Source organism: Mirounga leonina, unplaced genomic scaffold (assembly GCF_011800145.1).
Source record: "Mirounga leonina isolate KUSES-001 unplaced genomic scaffold, KU_Mleo_1.0 Mir_176, whole genome shotgun sequence".
In the NCBI taxonomy this organism is placed as follows: domain Eukaryota; kingdom Metazoa; phylum Chordata; class Mammalia; order Carnivora; family Phocidae; genus Mirounga; species Mirounga leonina.
The window spans coordinates 39,383,393-39,402,640 of record NW_023270454.1 but is presented as its reverse complement, the minus strand read 5'-3'; the positions used below and the strand labels follow the sequence as shown (position 1 = coordinate 39,402,640).

Sequence of the window (19,248 nt, the reverse complement as noted above, 5' to 3'; positions counted from 1 at the left end):
TTTATTTATTTTTATTATTATTATTATTTTTTAAGTAGGCTTCATGCAGGGGATTGAACTCACGACCTGAGCTGAGATCAAGAGTCAGACGCTTAACTGACTGAGCCCCCGGGTGCCCCTAACTCAGATCCTTTTATACTTAATCCTCATCTCATAATATCTCAGTGTCCCCCAACCCTGATGGAGTAAAATGCAGACAATCGAAGGGGGAGTCAGTGAACCTGTCTGTAGCCACAGAGAGCATCCTTGCAATTGACCTCTTCTATTAGGAAACTAAAAAGATGCAGCAGAAATGTGAATACTCATTATTTTTTTTTTGATAGAACTATGGAAAATATCCTCCAGAGCAGCTATCATTTTATTAATTATTCCTAAATGAAGGTCGTTTATGAGACCAGCTGTGCGATGCAATGGTACAGTGGAGTGTTCACTGAAACACTATTTCCACGACCAAGTTAAATAAGATGGTGTTCAGTCCTTCTCTAGCAGCGGGTGCCCTAAGATAAATTTAATCTCCCTTATAAAGTTCAAAATCAGTAACCATCCTGAAGCTTCAACCGTTCCTCAAGTGAGCTGAGTAAGGACCCAAACTGAAATATATATTTATTTATTTTTCTTTTTTTTTAAAAGATTTTATTTATTTGAGACAGAGAGAATGAGAGAGAGAGAGAGAGCACATGAGAAGGCGGAGGGTCAGAGGGAGAAGCAGGCTCCCTGCCGAGCAGGGAGCCTGATGCGGGACTCGATCCCGGGACTCCAGGATCATGACCTGAGCCGAAGGCAGTCGCTTAACCAACTGAGCCACCCAGGCGCCCCTGAAATATATATTTAAATGAGTGTGGTCATATTTGTATTTCACATGAGGGTTTCACAGCTCTTTGTTAGTAACTTGCAGGATTTAACAGAAAATTTTAGAAATGTCTCTGCCAACATTCGTTCATGGTAAGACAAGACGTTTAGGAGCCCTCGACAAAAGACCCATCTTGCGTGTGACCGTAATAATTATTATGGTGTAACTTAAATCATGGTGAACCTTATCTTTGCTCCTTAACACCTTACTCCCTCTAATAAATTAGTTTTCTTTCTTTATAAAAGTGTTCCATGGTCATGATAGAAAACTAGAAGAACAGAGACAAGTGGGAAAAAAAAAAAAAGAAACACAACCACAGATTCATCACCACTCAAAGACAACTGCTATGAACATTTTGGTGAACTTTCATTTTTATTCCTTTTTCATGTCCAAATGCCTTTTTAAAAAAACATTAATTACTATGAAAGGCATGTAATTCAAGGCAAGTCTTAGTATGACACCAGTGATGGTATTTTTAAAATACCACATTTTCGAGTGATAAAAGTAACAGTTGGGAGATAGACCGGAGTGCTTTAAAAATTAACATTTTTCATAAAAATGAAAACCAATTTGGCCAAAAATAGTGTCAAAAATAACTTTCACATACCGAAAGCATGCCTACATGTTAAAAGCATTTGCAAGAGTACACATTTTTTTTTTTTTCTGAGTAAAATTTTCCCCTGCTTTTCTTTTGGCAAGTACCTACACAGTACATACAAAATTAGTGAGCAAGAAAATAATTGGTATGAGTCATTTTGCCTGAAAGACAAAATAGTTACCTAAAATCCATATAGCCAATTAATTCTTGCCGCCATACTCTAGCAAAGACTGACAGCCGGAGTTTGGACCTAATCTTTTTTTTTGTAAATTGTTCTTCTTTGAGCTATCTGACTCCCTAATTATTCTGTTTCCCCAGCCTTTCTCTCATTCCTATAATACGGCTGATTTCCCAGATAACCTCACCCCTGCCTTTCCCGGGACCCACCCATTCATGAATCTTTCAATCGAACGTCCCTGAGCCTAATTCCATTCAAGTTAAAAGAGAAGCAACTGATTGAGTGACTCATTCCTGGATACTTAAGGCAGGAACTAGATTCTGCAGATGGATGAGTCATTTTGACTGGGAAGCCTGGATGGGAAAAAGTACCCGAGGGTGCGTGTAACAGAGGATGGGGAAATCATGAAGGTAGTAGGTGCCAACAAACACAAGGCATGAAAACAGTATGCCTTAGTCTGAGGTACTTTGATATCTTAAGATGGGTTCTACTTTCCAAACACCGCTTACTAGGTTTTTTCCCCTGACATTTTCATCTCTTCTAGCTGAAAATATTTCCATTCACATTTGTTGCTTTTGGTAAGTCTACCATTTTTTTCTGGGGTCACATTTAAATGTGGTTCTGTGGAAGTTGATCTTATCCTCATGACAGAAACTTCCAGAAAGATCTGGTGTCAAGCATTCAGCAAAAGAATGGACAAGATAATATCTCCTTTGTTCAAAATGAAGGGAGCTTATTGATGCTTTCTGATTACAAAAATAATATATGCTTATTGTGAAATGGAAGTCCATAAAATACAAGTAAAAATCACTTGAAATCCTAAGTAAACGGAGACAGCAGTTAATATTTCTATATCCATCCTTCGTGATTTTTTTCCTGTATGCACACATTTTATAAACAATGGGATCATACCATTCAAGGGGATTTGTAACCTGCTTTATATTCTCATGAAACAAAACAGTCACTGAACTGGCTTCCAGCTGGGGTTGCTCACTGAAGGAAGATGGCTAACAATCACTGCTTTGTCTACATTTTTAGTAGTTCACTTAATTTACAGATTACTCATTAAGGCTCCAAGTCATCATATGTGTAAATGACAGATTCTAAAAAAGAAAAGTTGATTTGAACATACAGTTTACTTTTTTTAATTTTGAGAAGTTATAAAAGTAATGCAAATTAATAGTTTAAAAAATAGAACAAAGGATATAAACTTAAAAATAAAAGAATACCTCTTCCTTACTATCCCTCTCCTCCCAATCCCAGTCCTTTTTACTCCTTGGTGGTAATCACTGTTAACAGTTTATCTGTTGAGAAATTATCTATGCACATGCAAGCATATTATGTGCACATAAATGCATCACCTTTTTTTTTTTTTAACACAAATGGGATCATGTTACACATGCTGTCTGTAGCCAGTTTTTTTGGTGTTTGTTTTGTAAATCTAACATTATCTCTTCGACATCTTTTTAAATAAATTCCTACAGATTTCCTTCATCCTTTTTATTGGCTGTGGAGTTTTCCATGCAACGTCCCATGGCTCATTTCATCCACTCCCTACCTATGGACATATAATTTGTTTCAAATCTCCATGAAGCAAAGTGCATCTCTGTCCATATACCTTATGTCCTTGTCCATATACTTTAGTATTACTTGTTCAAGTCTATTTGTAGATTAAATTCCTAGAACATCAGGTTCAAAGCTCACAAAATAACACGGAGCATCGTATTTCTCTGTAACTTAGAGAACTCATTTCTTATTTATGTGTTTAATAGAGTATTTAATGGAAGTCTTGCCACATGTAAGCCCCACAATGGCTCATAATAGAAAAAAGGGAAGGAAAAGATTGAGATGAGATAGAATGCAGAAGTGTTGAGAGCACAGGGAGCTGAGGGCAAGAATGGCTATGCATGTGAGTTCATTTCCAGCTCTAACAGGGCCAACTCCGTTGTCTCTTGTAGAGGTGAGGAGAGAGGTGTAAGACGAGGGAGCTGTGTAGCCTGAGAGCTGTAGAAAACGGCTTCTCTCTTTCACGCGTAAGAAGCGACTGAGGAAGTGTCAGAAGATTTGTGGAACATGTTTCCCAAGCAAGAGGAAAAAGCCATATATAATTTTTTAATGATTTGAAAGGAAAAAAAAAAGATGTTTTCATTTCCAGAAAGATTCAGGCCTGAATTCAAATCTGTCTCACACAAAGTTTCTCTTTAGTATTTTTTTTCAAGATTTTATTTATTTATTTGAGAGACAGAGTGAGCATGACTGGGGGCGGTGGGGGGGGAGCAGAGGGAGAGGGAGAAGTTGACTCCCTGCTAAGTGGAGAGCCCCACTCAGGGCTCAATCCTGGGACTCTGGGATCATGACCTGAGCAGAAGGCAGTCGCCTAACTGACTGAGCCATCCAGGCACCCCCTCTTTTGTATTTATGAGACTCCTATGTGAACGTTTGCCCTATTTGGATCAAAATATAACACTGTCCTTTAATAAAATAATTTACATTAAAAGAGAAGCTCGTTTGATAAAGCAGTTGGCTCACGGATGGGAACAAATTCTTTATGAAATAATTCCAAGCTTTTTAATATGAGATTAATGACCTAGGGGATTTCACGCCTGGGAAGTTTATTATTACACATGAAAATCAGTGTAATAATAACAGTAATTCAACTACTGGCCTTTCACATCAAACTGTCTAAACTTTTCTTGTACTTCCATTTTCTACTCTCTGACTTCGGAAATGCTGCCCTAGAGTTTCTTTGGTGGTTGGCAGTTAGATCTATATCTAAGGTGAAAAAAAAATGAACACAACAGCCCGGCAATCTTTCTCTTGTCAAGCTAAGCCATTTAATTCTAAAAAAGAGAGTTACATCATGGTAGTGTGCTACTCACATTAGATAGAGAGACCAACTATATTTGGAAAGGGCTTTACTGCACATCTTACATTATAAAGGGATCCATTTTTATCTGTAGTCAAAAACAGATCTGTGTTATAATCAAAGCCTTACCAGATCCCTCATTAGAACGTTTAACACTAGTTCTTACAAACAACATGGTTTTCAACAATATGCTTTTGTCCCAAGATTTGATGGGCAACTATATTAGGTGCTAGCTTCTGGGAGATAGAATGATCAACAAGACTATTTATGCCCACCAAAGAGCTTCCAGTTAATTAAGAAAGTGATGAGTAAACAGGAATTCTGAATATCCAAGGGCCTCAAAGAAAGTGGTGGCTAATTCAGTTTGGGAGTGGCAGGGAACGATTTCCAAAGAAAACACAGACTATCAAAAAAACAAAAACAAAAACAAAAACAAAAACCAACCACCCCAAACCAACAGGTAGTGTATAAGAGAGTGCATGTGCAAAGTTTAGACTTTATTCAGAAGGCAATGGGAAGCCAGCAGGGCCAAGGGGGACATGATGAGATCCACCTTCTAGAAAGGTTATGACTGCAGGATGGAGAGAAGGGCCTGGTGGGGGTGACCTTGGACATGGGGAGACCTGCCAGAGGCTGTTGTAATCCAGGGGACCAATGATGGAGACTTGAATGAAGTTATTGGCAGTTAGGACCAAAAGAAAAGAATGCATTTAGGAGAGAGCTGGGGGGAGAGTGGGGGGAGAATCAGCTCAGGAGGAAAGGTAACTGAGCAGAAGTGGAGGGGGAGGAAGAGAGAATGCGTCATCCTCACTGATCTTCAGTGGTCACCTGGCCTTTACTACTTCAACGTCACCTTCCCACTACCAGCACCTGCAGAGGGTTTCCAAGGGCTCTCTCTGGCCACTGAAGCCTGCTTTGCCCACCTGTGCAGGAAACCAGAGTATTGGGGAATTGATTCTTGAGAGTAGGTTTGACTGATCGATGACTGACTGCATAAACGTCCCAGCTCTCCGACCTCTTGGGTAGGAAAATCTGAGGTGTGCACCCTCCACTGCTTCCCAGAGCTCCCCAGTGAAATTAGCCTCCAACTGTTCGCAGCAAGTGACCTGTTGGATGACACTCCCTTTACTGGCTGCCTTCTTTTCCTTGGCTCACTTCCCCGTTCCTCTCCTGGTGTTTCCTGTGTCACTTCCTAAAAAACTACACGCACTCAAATCTTTGTCTTAGCATCTGCTCCTAAGGAAACCCAAACAAATCGTGTCCAACCTTAAGGTTTATGTCATGGGGGAAATGGGATGACGTAGGTCCTGTGCCTTAAAACATAAGGTTTATGTCATGGTGGGTGATGATGATGATGCTATCCAGTAGGATAGAAAACAGGAGAAGAGAGAGGAGGGCTTTGATCAATTAATCAATCAACTAATTAATTAGTTTTGGAAGGGACAGGGGACGGTGGGGGAAATATTATGCTTAGTTTGGGACCTGTTGAATTGAAAGAGCTTGAGGGACTTCTGCATGGGATATCTCAATAGAACTCCAGCAGATGGTACGGAGAACTAAATATCATTAAGCAAATTCAAAGACTGCCCATACTTTCATGCTTCTAGTTAACTTTTCTGGATGATACACTGAGGACAGAAATGATAAGTACGCTGAAAAGGAAAGATGCTGCATGAGGGAGAGCTGCCAAAAAAATGAAGCCCCTGACCATCCTTCCTACAACGACATCAAGAAAGGGCTGTGGTGTGACGTGGGGGTATCTTTCTTACCATGGGAGAAGCACTCATTTGGCCTACAGATGGGAATCCAGAATGTGTTTGTTTAAATGAAAATAGATGGTCTAGTTTGCAATGACTTTTCTTTTTTTCTACCCTGGTTACCGGAGGGCAGTGGCTGCCCTGAAAGGGAATAAACACAAAGAAGAAATTGCATGAAATGAGAGTATGAATTTTTGATAGTAAAGGAATGGAAGAACATATTGTATATACAGAAAAGGCCTTGTAGATTGAATTAGCCAGTCCCAAACTGAAGCCAGAGGTTACCAGATTCCAATTTTCAAACAAATACTCTTCATCATCCATTACCCGTACTTGAGAATTTGACCTTTTATTCATTCTTGAGGCACCTCAATAGTCTTTGCAAAAGTAAAATCACGATCACAGGCACTGCTAAGGCCTTGTACATGGTGTGCAGAAAATTTTATGTGAGCACGTACACATTTGCTGTGCTCACAGGAAGATACTGGGCCAGGGCCAAAGTGGACACAACCCCCCAGGCTTTTGGATGTTACATTCCCCACAAAGAACAAACATGAAAGTGTTGATGATTATCTTCAGTACCAAGCGATTCAACCCCTGTGCCATCTGGGCAGAGATCAAGAGGCTTAGCCAAACAACCACAGTTGCCCCCCTGCCGCCCTGTTTCGTGGCTCTTCATAGAGAGCTCAAGTGAGGCATCCAAACTGGATACAAGTTTCTCCTTGGCAAAGCTCACCACCCTTAAAAAAAGTGTGCACTTCAGTGTGTGAAGCCCATAAATCTTGGTCTGCAGAGACCCCATTAGTGACAGTTTTGAGAAGGGCTAACTTGGACACCAAGTTGACCATGCCTGATGCAAGCACTTTGTCTACAAGGAGTTTTGAAAGGAGTCAATAGCTCTCTTTTGGAACTTGCCTATGCTCTAAGACCAAAGTAGGCAGGCGAGGGGCAGATGGGGCCAGTTGTGAGCACATTTTTTTTTAGCCTCAAATAACATTATCTGGATCAGGAAGACCCAGCACAATGAAAACTTCCCCCCTCTGGTAAACAGCTGGACAGACTACAGCTCATCTACAGCATGGACACCAAAGAAATGCTATAAGCGGTACAGAATAGCTTTCCAATTTGAAACTCAACAGGAATCAGATCTATCAGCCTACCTGTCATTTAGTTCAGGGCAATAAGTTCGTGCTACAAATGGAAATGTTCCTACAGACTAAAAGGTTGATAATTGAAAGACTGCTGTCCTCATCATCACTGTCGTAGTCTCTGAAGTGAACGTGCACTCAGATTCATGGCTGGGAGGTGACCGCTTGGCATCTAGACCCACCCAAGCCAATGTGTTGTGAATAAGCCAATTAGCCCTAACAAATGCAGAAATACTGTCATGGTACATGGCCTGGTGAATTTTCACAAAATTACATATGCATGCAATCAGCAGCCAGATAGAGAAACAGAACATCCTAGCTTCCTAGAAACCCTTCTTGCACCTCTTCCCAGCCGCTACCACCCCCAGTACTGAATTACTTATGGTGACTGTCCCTCCCCCAACTATTAGGGGGGTGGCGGAATTTCAGGGGGTAGAGACTCTCTTTTTCCCCGGTTCCAGCATTCTAGTTTGGGCCCTGCAAAGAAAATAAAGGCACCGGGGCTGACGTTCCAGATGGCAGAGTTTTTGACAAAGAGGGGATACGGAAGAAGTCTTGGAGCCCTTCTATTCTCTTTCTACTGGAAACTGCGCTAGAATTACACCTGGGTTCTCCTGATTCCCAGTCTAGAACTTTTTCTTCTGTACTGCTGACCAGATCCCCACTACCTTCAGTATTCCGCGTTTTATTTCATCAGGAGGTTTTTAGAGTTTCCTGAAACTACGTCTATGGCTTAGATGATCTATTAAAAATTACTGAAAATAAACATGAACACTTTCTTCAATTTTCTTAACTGAAAGAAACATTTTAAGGGATGATGACTACTCGATATCTAAGTATATTAAAGGAAGAAAGAAAAAAGGGAAACGGAAGAGGACAAAATTAGAATTACATGAATAAACAGTATATTCTTATCTAGTAACTTCTTTGCAATATCTTACAAAGAGGGCCACCTTTTTATTCCTGGCTGAAAGAGGGCAATCCATCAGTGAGACTTCAAATGCTAAGTGTGGGTCCGTGGGAGCAAACACTGCAGAGATGCATGCCCTTGGCTCACTGCCAGTGACACCCCACCTGACTTAGCAGGCAGTGATGACGGGGCAGAAAGACAACGTATTGTGCAGTTCTGGGTTTGAATTCCAGTGCTACCTGCCTCTCACCAACGGCAGGACTTTGTACAAGCTATTACATCTCTCTGCAAAAGGTACAAACTTCCACTGACAAGACAAATAAGTCATGGCGATGTAACGTATGGCATGGTGACTATAGTTAACGTTATTGTATTGCTAATCTTTAAGCTGCTATGAGAGTAGAGCTTAAAAAGTTCTCCTCATGAGAAAAAAGATTTGTAACTATGTATGATGATGGGTATTACCTAAACTTACTGTGGTAATCATTTTACAATATATGTATCCAATCATTATGCTGTATACCTTTAACAGAATCTTATATGTCAATCATATCTCAATAAAACAGGGGGAAAAAAGTTATTAAATCTCTCTGAACCTCCAGTCACTCATTTGTAAAGGAAGCATAATTCCTGTGTCTCAATGAGTTTTCTTCAGGATTAAATGGGATGATGTAGGTCCTGTGCCCTAATAACTACATTTGACCCTTGAATAAAATGGGGGTGTTAGGGGTGCCAACCCCATGCAGTCGAAAATCTGCATATAACTTCTGACTCCCCCAAAACTGAACTAATATCATACTGTTGACCAGTAGCCCTACCAATAATATAAAGAGTGAATTAACACGTTTTAGATGTTGTATGTACTGTATACTATATTCTTTTTTTTTTTTAAGATTTTATTTATTTATTTGACAGAGAGAGAGAGCACAAGCAGGGGAGTGGCAGGCAGAGGGAGAAGGAGAAGCAGGCTCCCCGCCAAGCAGGGAGTCCAATGCAGGACTCTATCCCAGGACCCCGGGATCATGACCTGAGCTGAAGACAGCTGCTTAACCGACTGAGCCACCCAGGCGTCCCTGTATACTATATTCTTACAATAAAGTCAGCTAGAGAAAAGAAAATCATAAGGAAGAGAAAATACATTTACAGTACTGTACTGTGTTTATCGGGAAAAAAAAAAAAGCTGCATGTAAGTGGACCCATATTAGCTTCCTTTCCCGTGCACAAGGAATTTGTGGAATCAAAAAAGGACCTTAAGCTACAAAACGATACACACCAACAACGCTCAATGTTCTACTCTTTATCCGTGACTTAGTCTGAATTTAAAACGAATCTGCTGTGTTTGAAGAAGGATTAAAGAAAACACTTTGCTATAATCCAGGACAGCTCCGTCTGTCTGTCTGTCTGTCTCTCTCTCTCTGAGCTGGTAAGGGTTAACATAAAGGAAGGTGACCTGCACATCTTCTAAGCCAGCAGTCTGAAAGAGGTCATCCCTAACTGGCCAGGAGTTGGGCTGGCTGACAGTCAGCTGTGGGGCGGGGGGGGTGGTGTCGAGGGGTGCAGTCAATGCAAGGCATGTTTCATCTAGATCTCAGCCAAGAGGTCATCCCTAACTGGCCAGGTGTTGGGCTGGCTGACAGTCAGCTGTGGGGTGGGGCGGGGGGGTTGTCGAGGGGTGCAGTCAATGCAAGGCATGCTTCATCTAGATCTCAGCCAAGTATATGAGATGATACCCCTTGTATTAGATTGATGGGCAGAACAGAGGGAGGAAAATAAATCAAGAATTGGCCTGGTGACAAGGCCGGCGGCTCCGAACCAGTCTTTTTAACTTAACAGCAGATCCTGATGGGCAGAGCATGTTCTGGAAGGGACTTGACTTCCCCCAAGTTCTTTACGTCTTGTGTCCGTGTTCTAAACCACAAGGACGACCTTTTTCAGGGGCTCTGGCAAATAATGAGGGTGGGGGTGGACAAATGTAATTGTTGGTACGTTTTGCATTGTCTAGCTCTGAGCTCCCTCTGAAATATCAAACAGAAGCATGTGTACCGGGGCGCCTGGGTGGCTCAGTTGGTTGAGCGACTGCCTTCGGCTCAGGTCATGATCCTGGAGTCCCTGGATCGAGTCCCGCATCGGGCTCCCTGCTCAGCGGGGAGTCTGCTTCTCCCTCTGACCCTTCCCCCTCTCATGCTCTCTCTCTCTCTCAAATAAATAAATAAAATCTTTAAAAAAAAAAAAAAAAAAGAAGCATGTGTACCTCCAAACTGTGAGAGAGAATTCCACAGACACCCACATTTCCCTTCGTACCCGCTCTGGTTGTGTTTTTGTTTTCTGGCTTAACACAGAGAAAACATACTGTGCCTTCAAAATCATCATCAAACAGGATGGAAGCTCCACATTGTCTGAAGTTTCTCCCCTCGAGAGTCTCTGCTTCCAGAAGGATGCCGGGCCAATAGGGAGTGGCTGCACGTGGGACGGTCCCACATCCACTCTGCATACAGAGCAGCCCGCGGTGCCCTGAGAAACACCTGACCCCACACTTTTCCTCTATGAATGTAAATCTTCTACAAAGTGAGACCACTACAAATTAGACAAAGTAGCTTAGATTCTACATGGCCGGTAATTTCTATCTCCCCCACAATGGGAAAGCACTTTTATTTCTTTGGGGAAATCACCATCAGCACCACCACCACCCAGGGTACACTCCATCATCTATTCATGGCTTCCAGGATATTTGGTCCCCCCATCCCTCCAGCAGAAGGGGACAGCAGGCTTGAACTCATCATTTTATTAAGAATTCCTGGTGTTACCTCTGTCTAAGACAGTCAGAGCAAGTAAAAATGTTAGGTCTTGGCACGTGAACATTCTTTGGTTCTCAGGAAAGTCAGTCTAGAAATAGTGGCAGCAACGAAGGCCAGGACACCGTGAAGCTCTGTGTTTATTCTGTTTCTCTGGGATGGTGGCAGCTGTGTGCCTCAGATACCATCTGCCGAAGGCAAATGCCTAGTTAACTGTGCTATTCTCGATTTCTTCACAGTCCACAGTCCCTACCCACCTCTCCCCACTTTGCTATCCCCCATATTGCTTGCTTCCTTCTCCACAGGCCTGAGACACATTCACAATGTGTGGGTTGGATCCCTTTGGTCTGGAGCTGTTTGGGTGCCCTCCTATGGTGCACCTCTCTGCCCCACGGTCCGACTCCACAGGTGTTTAGAAGAGTGTTTCATCCCATTGAGAGAAGGTATATAAACACATGCCAATATATACTGCTCAATTAATGCTATGGGTCTTCAGCATTTGCAAGGGACTTCTTAGATTGGAACCAGGCTTGTTAAACCTCATTAATTAGGGTCTCTCCTAGTTGGGAATCTGAGACAATTCTTTGGGCTGATATTTATCTTTGCATTATCTCTCGAAAGAAGAAGTTTGCTAAGTGAATAAAGAACAGAAATAATATTTTAATGGTAATGTTCAAACTACTGAAGAGAAGATTTCTAAGAACTCTGAGGCTTTTATTTACACATTAACCACACATTATTTTCTGCCTAGTCACTACCTGTCTCCTCCCTGGCTTCCCCGTTTCTGCACAAACACTATTCCTCCCTAATTCAACCTGCTTCTCGCAAAGCTCACCAGTCTCCCAAACCAGTGAACTAGCCCTTTGTCTGCCTCTCCTACCCACCTCTTCCTTTTCTCTTTAACCCAGGCCCTTATTAATAACGCCGCCTCAGCATGAGAACATCCCCATTGGACTCTTCTTGCTTGCCACATCTCCAATGATTTAGCAATCTGCTGCCCACCAAGTCTTCTGAAAATTTTCTGTAAGATTCCTTGACTCTTATGCCTTTGAACCTTAAGATCCTCAACTGTAGCTTTAATTTCTTTGCTTCCAGCACGGCATTTAGCAGAGTACTGGAATACCTGTAGGTCCAGAGTCTCTATCTGAGACCCCTGGGCTCTGGGATGTGTTTGGGGATTCATACTTTTTCTTATTTCAGAATGCTAATATGGTGCCTAAGACATATTTTACATAACACTCTAGTGGGCCTTCATAATCAAACATGTTGATATTTCTGTAACGAAATGGATGAATTTCACTTGGCGGTACATATGGGCTATAAATAGCCTCCCATTAAGTTTTGCCACCAAGTAACTTATTTAAAAAATTGTGGTTGGAAGAGCTTTTCGGATTTCAGAGTTGTGGGTAAGGGACTGGGGAGCCGCGGTAGGAATACAAGGGCCATCTATTGCTATCCAGACTTGAAAGAGATGTTTTCTTGTAAAGTCTCCGTATTGCAGTCTTTTGTTAATTCAGATTGGTCTTCTCCACAATTCGTCCAAATTATTGAGGCTTTCCTTACAAAACATGTGTTCAGATTATGAGAACTTTGTGATTACAAAGTTGTCCTTGTCATTTTTAATTTTTCTAATTTTGATTCCATTTCTAAAGCATTTTCACTTTTTTTTTTTTTAAGATTTTATTTATTTGACAGAAAGAGACACAGCGAGAGCAGGAACACAAGCAGGGGGAGTGGGAGAGGGAGAAGCAGGCTTCCTGCCGAGCAGGGAACCCAATGCGGGGCTCGAACTCAAGACCCTGAGCTCATGACCTGAGCCAAAGGCAGACGCCTAACGACTGAGCCACTCAGGCGCCCCTCACCTTGTTTATTTAAAAAAAAAAAAAAGTCCCTTTTTAGTTGTCTATTTTAGCAAAATGTAAATATAGTCATTTTGCTTGTCCTCTGCCTAAAGGCTTTTGGAGTATAGAATGATTATCTCTCAGAACGGTAGATTTACATTTTAAAAATCCCAGTTATGCTGACTTCCTACCCAAAATAAAAGTTAACTTTTTAAGTGTGAGTTTATCTAATTTGTAATGCGTCTGTCAGGCAAACCACAGAAACCCCCTCTATACGCAGTTAAACATACACTGATATCACTCTTTGAGGTCAGGTTGTAACTTGACCAATAAACCCTTCTTAAGATATAGCCAAGCCAAACATTAAGCCAGCAATGCAGGGTTTGTATATACACCGTGCGACGCTGGCTGTATGGGTCACAGCACTCTGACAGGCAGTTCCCAGGCAGTTATTTTGACATTAGAAAGTCACAATCCATCAACTTAAGAGCAGGGTGATAATTTTGGGACCAGGGAGATGGCTATTCAAAATGACACTGTGGGAAGTAAACAGTAGTTCAAATAGTGCCTGTTTGAGAATTAAGATATTGACCAAGCAAAATTTCTTTCACCTCTAGAACCAGATATTATGTAATGTGTTTTTGTGTAAGCATGTTATTTATGGTGATTGAATAGAAACGTCCTGCAAAGCTAAAAAGCGTGTAGGTATCCGGACTCTTTGGGGATGAGAAGAAATGGATCTGTCATCACAAGACTAAAGGGTGACAAAGAGCTGCCTTTCCGCCCACTGTTTGTCACAAACCACTTCCAGTGACCTGTGATACCCCCAAGCCAATATATCATAAAATGCTACTTGGCTTTTTCCGAATTGCAAAATACTCAGATCTCCCAGCCATCTGTGACACCAGGCTCCTTGGGTGTGTGGAGGACACTTGGACTTTATTATTGCAGGGGTTCCTGGCCAAGAGCCCTACTACAAGCTTCTCCTGAACCCTCGTAGCCCTGGTCTCCCATGCTCTCCTAGACAAGTGAATGGGCGGAGAGGCCACGGAGAGCTTCTGAAATTCTCTCAATGGCTGGAACTAAGATTACAACAGCAGGAAGCTTCCTGGCTGCTATACTGGTATTGGGGTGGGGGTGGGACGCCGGTGAGGAGTATGGGATACAGTGCAGTGGTTCTCAAATGTTCTCATCTCCTAAGAACTCTGAGAACACACACACAGCCCTGAGGGTTGCCCATGCTGTTGATAAGGGGACAGCAAACACATCGTGCCCTCTACTCTGGAAAGGAGAAATGAAAAAGGAAGAGTGGATAATAAATTAATTATGTACTGATGCTGAGATTGCAAAAAGGAGCATTAGATGGATATATGCAGATACTCTTATTAAGAAGAGAGGCGGAATCTGGGTGGCAAGATTATCTTAACGAGTTGTGCTGCTTCCATGGAAACCAAAGTGGTCTTTGTGGCCACCCACACCCCACCAGGGTCGCAACCTTCCCTGCGGGCGATTAGTTCTCGCCACTGCCCTCCTATATCCTCCTGGCTGCCTGCCTGAAACACTAACAACGTGTAAAGCAAATTATATTCAAGTTATACTTTGCTATTTCAAAGAAAAGGAAATTTGGTATATGAATGAAACATCAGCACGTAAAGAACAATAAGCTCCTAAAGCAAAAAATGAAGCACTTTATTACTGACCACACTTCATTTTAATAAACTTTTGTGGCTGTTTAAATTGAGTTTCTCGTCTTTTTTAAAAGCCTAGCTTCATATGAAAAACGTCCACATCTAAGCTGAAAGTATCTGAACATTTGCACATTTCAGAAAAGTCATTTTAAGCAACCAACAGTAGCAGCAAAGTCAAATCATGTTTCCATACCTGGCGTTGATATTCTTCCATGAAGCACAGATTCACTGGGTAGCAGGTCTTTTGAATTAGAGGTGAATGGTGATTGTCTAAATGTATCTTCTGAAAAGAAAGGGCTGGGGTGGGGGGAGGGGGGTAAAGTTTAGTAAATTAAAGTTATTTACATTACCCAGAGCATCTGGCCCCAAATATATATATACACACACACACACACACACACACACAAACACACACACATACGGAATAAGGTTTTTTGTTTTTTGTTTTTTTTAATGGTGTTTAGAGAATATAAGAAGATTGTGGCTTAAAATGGAGAAAGAGAAAATCTATGACATCAGACGAGTGCCATCTGTATATTCTGCCGGTTGGTTTTATATTTAAGGTGACTATATGAAACATCATCTTTGAAACATCGTTAAACCCACAGTCAGGACAGCTGAGCAGTAAATTTTACTCTTGTACTCTGTGTCCTGCCAGGGTTGCGCCCAAATGAAGACCAACTGCCCGACTCAGAATCAGAAAGGCCTATTTGAGGTTCTTCCCAGAGCGGCGAGAGATCTGCCCTGGCTCACCCACATTCTGTCGCCTGAGCCCTCAGGACCAACAGCACACATCAGAAGCACAGCACGCAGGCCAGAGTCAAGGGGCCATTGCACTGAAGGACACAACTCACTGGTCCCCATGGAAACTGAGACCACATCCTAGAAATGTCTTGGTTTGGAAGGAGTTAAGCCAGCTAACTGGGGAGCCCTTTATTTCCCATGAAACTGAGTGATTCTAAGTTCCTTGAGTGACTCAGCTAGAACTAGAATCAGGGATGTCAGACACCCAGCCAGGGTTTTGCTCTGTTACGACCACTGCAACTCCGAACACAAAGGCTCTGGATGTTTTAAAACAGAGGATTTTAACCCAATGGCAGCATCCACCGTCCATGCCTCCAAAGTAAACTCTAAGTAAGTATTGTGATCACATGTGAGAATACCGCAGTTGTCAGTAAAGTCGGACCTGGAGAACAGAAAGCCCAATTTATTTACGAAGTAGGAAATTTAATGGAGGGAACCAGGTACACAGGTGGCGGAAGGTCCATAGGGGGCAGTAACGCAGCCCAGAGCCACGAAGATCAGGAGACAGAAAAGGAGTAGTCTTCCTTAAGCCCCACCCCCATCTCCCACCAGGGCCTCTTGATTGGCCCAACCTTCCCTGAAGCCAGGGAGAGGCAGCCTGCAGGGATGGGGTCCCCTGCAAAACTGCCGATCAGGGGAAGGAAAAGATCCAGAGGCATACAAGCCGAGGACCACCATGACTAGTGTTGCTTTTCTAAACATGCCTCAAGGTTACGGTTACTGCCATTAAATCTTAAAAGGAAATATTAAGATAAAAATGGGAGATATATATTTATAAAAAAGTAAAGCACAATTAACAATATGATTTTATATGACTGTTACGCTAGATTTAATGCAACTTTGTGTGGCATGCTTTTTAGTTATATCTTAAACATAAAACCATCTAAATAGGCTTAGAGAGTGAACCGGTTATAGGCTAGTAGGTGATGGGAAATGGGGAAACATTGTTTTATGCCACACAGCTCATCACCTGAAGTGATACAGAATAGTCGAAAGGACAAGGCAATGCAGTATGGTGGCTAATGGCATGTGCTCATAGGTGGGCAGCTCTGAGTTCAAATTCCAGCTCTACCACCTTTGGCTGTGTGACCTGACACATATGACTTAGCTTCTCTGAGCCTCCGTTTCTTGTCTATAAAGTGGGATGATCTCAGCATCCACAGCTCATAGAGAAGCTGTCAGCAATGAGTAAGATGGTCCATAGAATATGCTTTCCTAGTGCCTGGCAAACATGAAGTGTTCAATAAATGTGAGCTATTTTTTATTTGTACCTCGGTCTAACTCAAAAAGCAGCATAAATGAACCAACTTTTCCTTACGAGTTGACCGAAAGTGTAAAATTTTCTCGTATAAAATGAATGAAGAAAAAGTCACTCTGATTTTGAAGAGTCGCTGACTTCTGGGTGATGAGGTTAATTTCCAACTCTTCCAGTAAGAAAACTGTTTACGATCAAAGGACTTTTAAGGACATAGAGACCGTGGAGAATTGCGGGTCAAATCCAGAGGGTAAGGTTTCTTGATCCCCACCTCATTAGCTCTGGAGCTTCCAGACAAGGGGGTGGAGCTATCCTTGTGTCTGAGCGGATGGTTCACAAGGGAAACACCAAGAGCTGATCCCTGGGCACGGGGTAAAGGTCAGGCAATGGGCCTGCATGTTACTGGGACCCTGGCTATAGAAAGCACTGGAAATCTGGGAGTTCAGGGAAGCCCAAGAACTGCAGAAGCCAAAGCTGAGCTGAGACCTGAAAGGGGGTAGGGTGGTCGGGTTCCAAGAGGCTGGGGACGTGTCCCCTGCACAGCCTGAGCACACAACCAGTCTGCGGGGCTGGCAGAAGGCACACTGAGGAGGGACATGAGGCCAAAGCCTCGGGCAGGCACACTGCGTGCAGGGATCATGACTTTGTCCCACCAGCAGCGGGAAGCATAAGATTCCAGCTCCAGGAAGCTCTGCTGGGGGTGGGGGGCCTTGCAGAAGACAAGTCAGGTGGCCAGAGTAGCAGTCCATGTGGGCCATTGTGATGCCGGTGGCCAATGCTTCAAACCAGCAGTGACACATGCGGATTAGATAACAGTTTAAGAGCAGGTAAAGACCACAGGTACATTTAAAACCAACCCTCAGGTTTCCAGGTGAACCAGGCCGAGGCTGCCATGTTACATGCTGGGAAGAGCCTCCTAGGTTTTGCTAAAAAGTGGAAGTGGGCTAGCTCCACATCCTTACGTGTTCTCTGCAACAGCAGAGATTTCCACTGATGGGAGGAGAGTAGCCCTATTATCACCAAGCCACTCAGAAGAAATTGAGTTGAAAGGGAGACAATCACGGAGGGCAACAACACTCCAAATAATTTTCTACCCCGGATGCAGCTTTATCCTGTGTAAAAAAGGTTTCTTCTGAGGGAGAGGGAGTCACGCTGAATACTAAAAAGGCACAAAAGGACGAGCAATGTTACGGGGCAAAGAATCAATGAAGACACTTTCATTAAGTCAAGTCTTATCTAGAAAGAGACGGATTGGGGAGGAGCAAGATGGCGGAGGAATAGGAGGCTTGGATTTCGTCTGGTCCCAGGAATTCAGCTGGATAGGGATCAAACCATTCTGAACACCTATGAACTCAACAGGAGATCGTAGAACAAGACAATATTAGGTTAACAGAGAGCATGAATCTCAGGTCACATGCGCGGCTGCAATGCTCTGCATTCGTAAGCATTCATTCTGGGGGAGTGCAGTGGTTTGGCACACGGTTTGGCAACACAAAGATCTGAGTCTGAATTCCATACTGGCCATTTAATAGTTAAATGCTTTCTGGTCAGGTCAACAACCTCTCTAGCCTCAGTTTCATCACTGGAAAAAAGGTTTAAAAATGCCTTCTTTCTAAGGGCGCTGCAAGGGTTAAGTAAGGTATTTCAAGGTCAAGTCCTTAGTACATAGTACCTGCTCAATACGGAGCAACTGGCGCATATATTGCTACTAAGTATCTGGCACTGTTCTAAAGTACCTTGTGTACTTTAACGTCATTTAATCCTCACAAGGGCCCTACTATCATTATTATTACCCCTATTTTAGGGATGAAGAAATGCAGGCACAAAGAACTGAAGTGATTGCCCATGTCTATGAGCTGAGCCCAGATTTGAATACGGGCAGGTTGGCATGGCAGTCTGCACTCTTACCCACTAAGCTACGCTGCCTCTCTTGTGATCCCTTAACATCCAGGCAGCTCACCGACAGTACAGACCGCAGATCCTCCTTGCAATGAATATAGCAAAAGGAAGAGACAGAGGAAGGAGGGCTGAAGGGGGTATAGGAGCAGCCATTTCAGGATGCGGGATCCCAGGTAACTAAAGGAGAACTTTTTCAACGGAGAAATAGAGCAAGTGAAAATGATCTAGTCTTTACTTCCCTGTAGAAGATATGTCCCAATTTTCTAAAACTTCTGCAACCCTGGGGTCAATTTGCCATCCTAAACATTCCCCACTGCCCACACGCACTGCTTTTGAGGGCAAGCTCATCTCTGTTATTAAGCCTAAATGAAGAGATCAGAGTAACGAGAAGCCTCTATTTCAGCACAGGTACGAAGCTCCTGGTGGCACTACGGCTACACAGACATCTGTATATTAATCTTGCAGCTACCTAGATTGGCATCTATGTTTCAGGAAGAGGAGGAGAAAAAACCAAACTTGGAGCACGTCCTACATAGCATGTGCTTGTTTAATGAGATTAGATCTCCAGTGACGTTGGTCATCTTCAACTCTGCTGATGTTCTGAGGACAGAAGACACTGCACTTGCGATGTAATTTTCAGGATGCCGAGATGGTATTCCTTA

General features: G+C 42.8%; 1 protein-coding gene across 1 annotated transcript in view; it reads right to left on the bottom strand.

The window, feature by feature from the left end:
* ZNF827 (zinc finger protein 827) overlaps positions 1-19,248 on the bottom strand; it is a 167,463-nt gene that overhangs the window by 43,867 nt on the left and 104,348 nt on the right. The window contains exon 8 of the mRNA XM_035022959.1: positions 14,822-14,925. Within this exon, the coding sequence (XP_034878850.1) occupies positions 14,822-14,925 (104 nt within the window). The remainder of the gene's footprint in view (positions 1-14,821; positions 14,926-19,248) is intronic.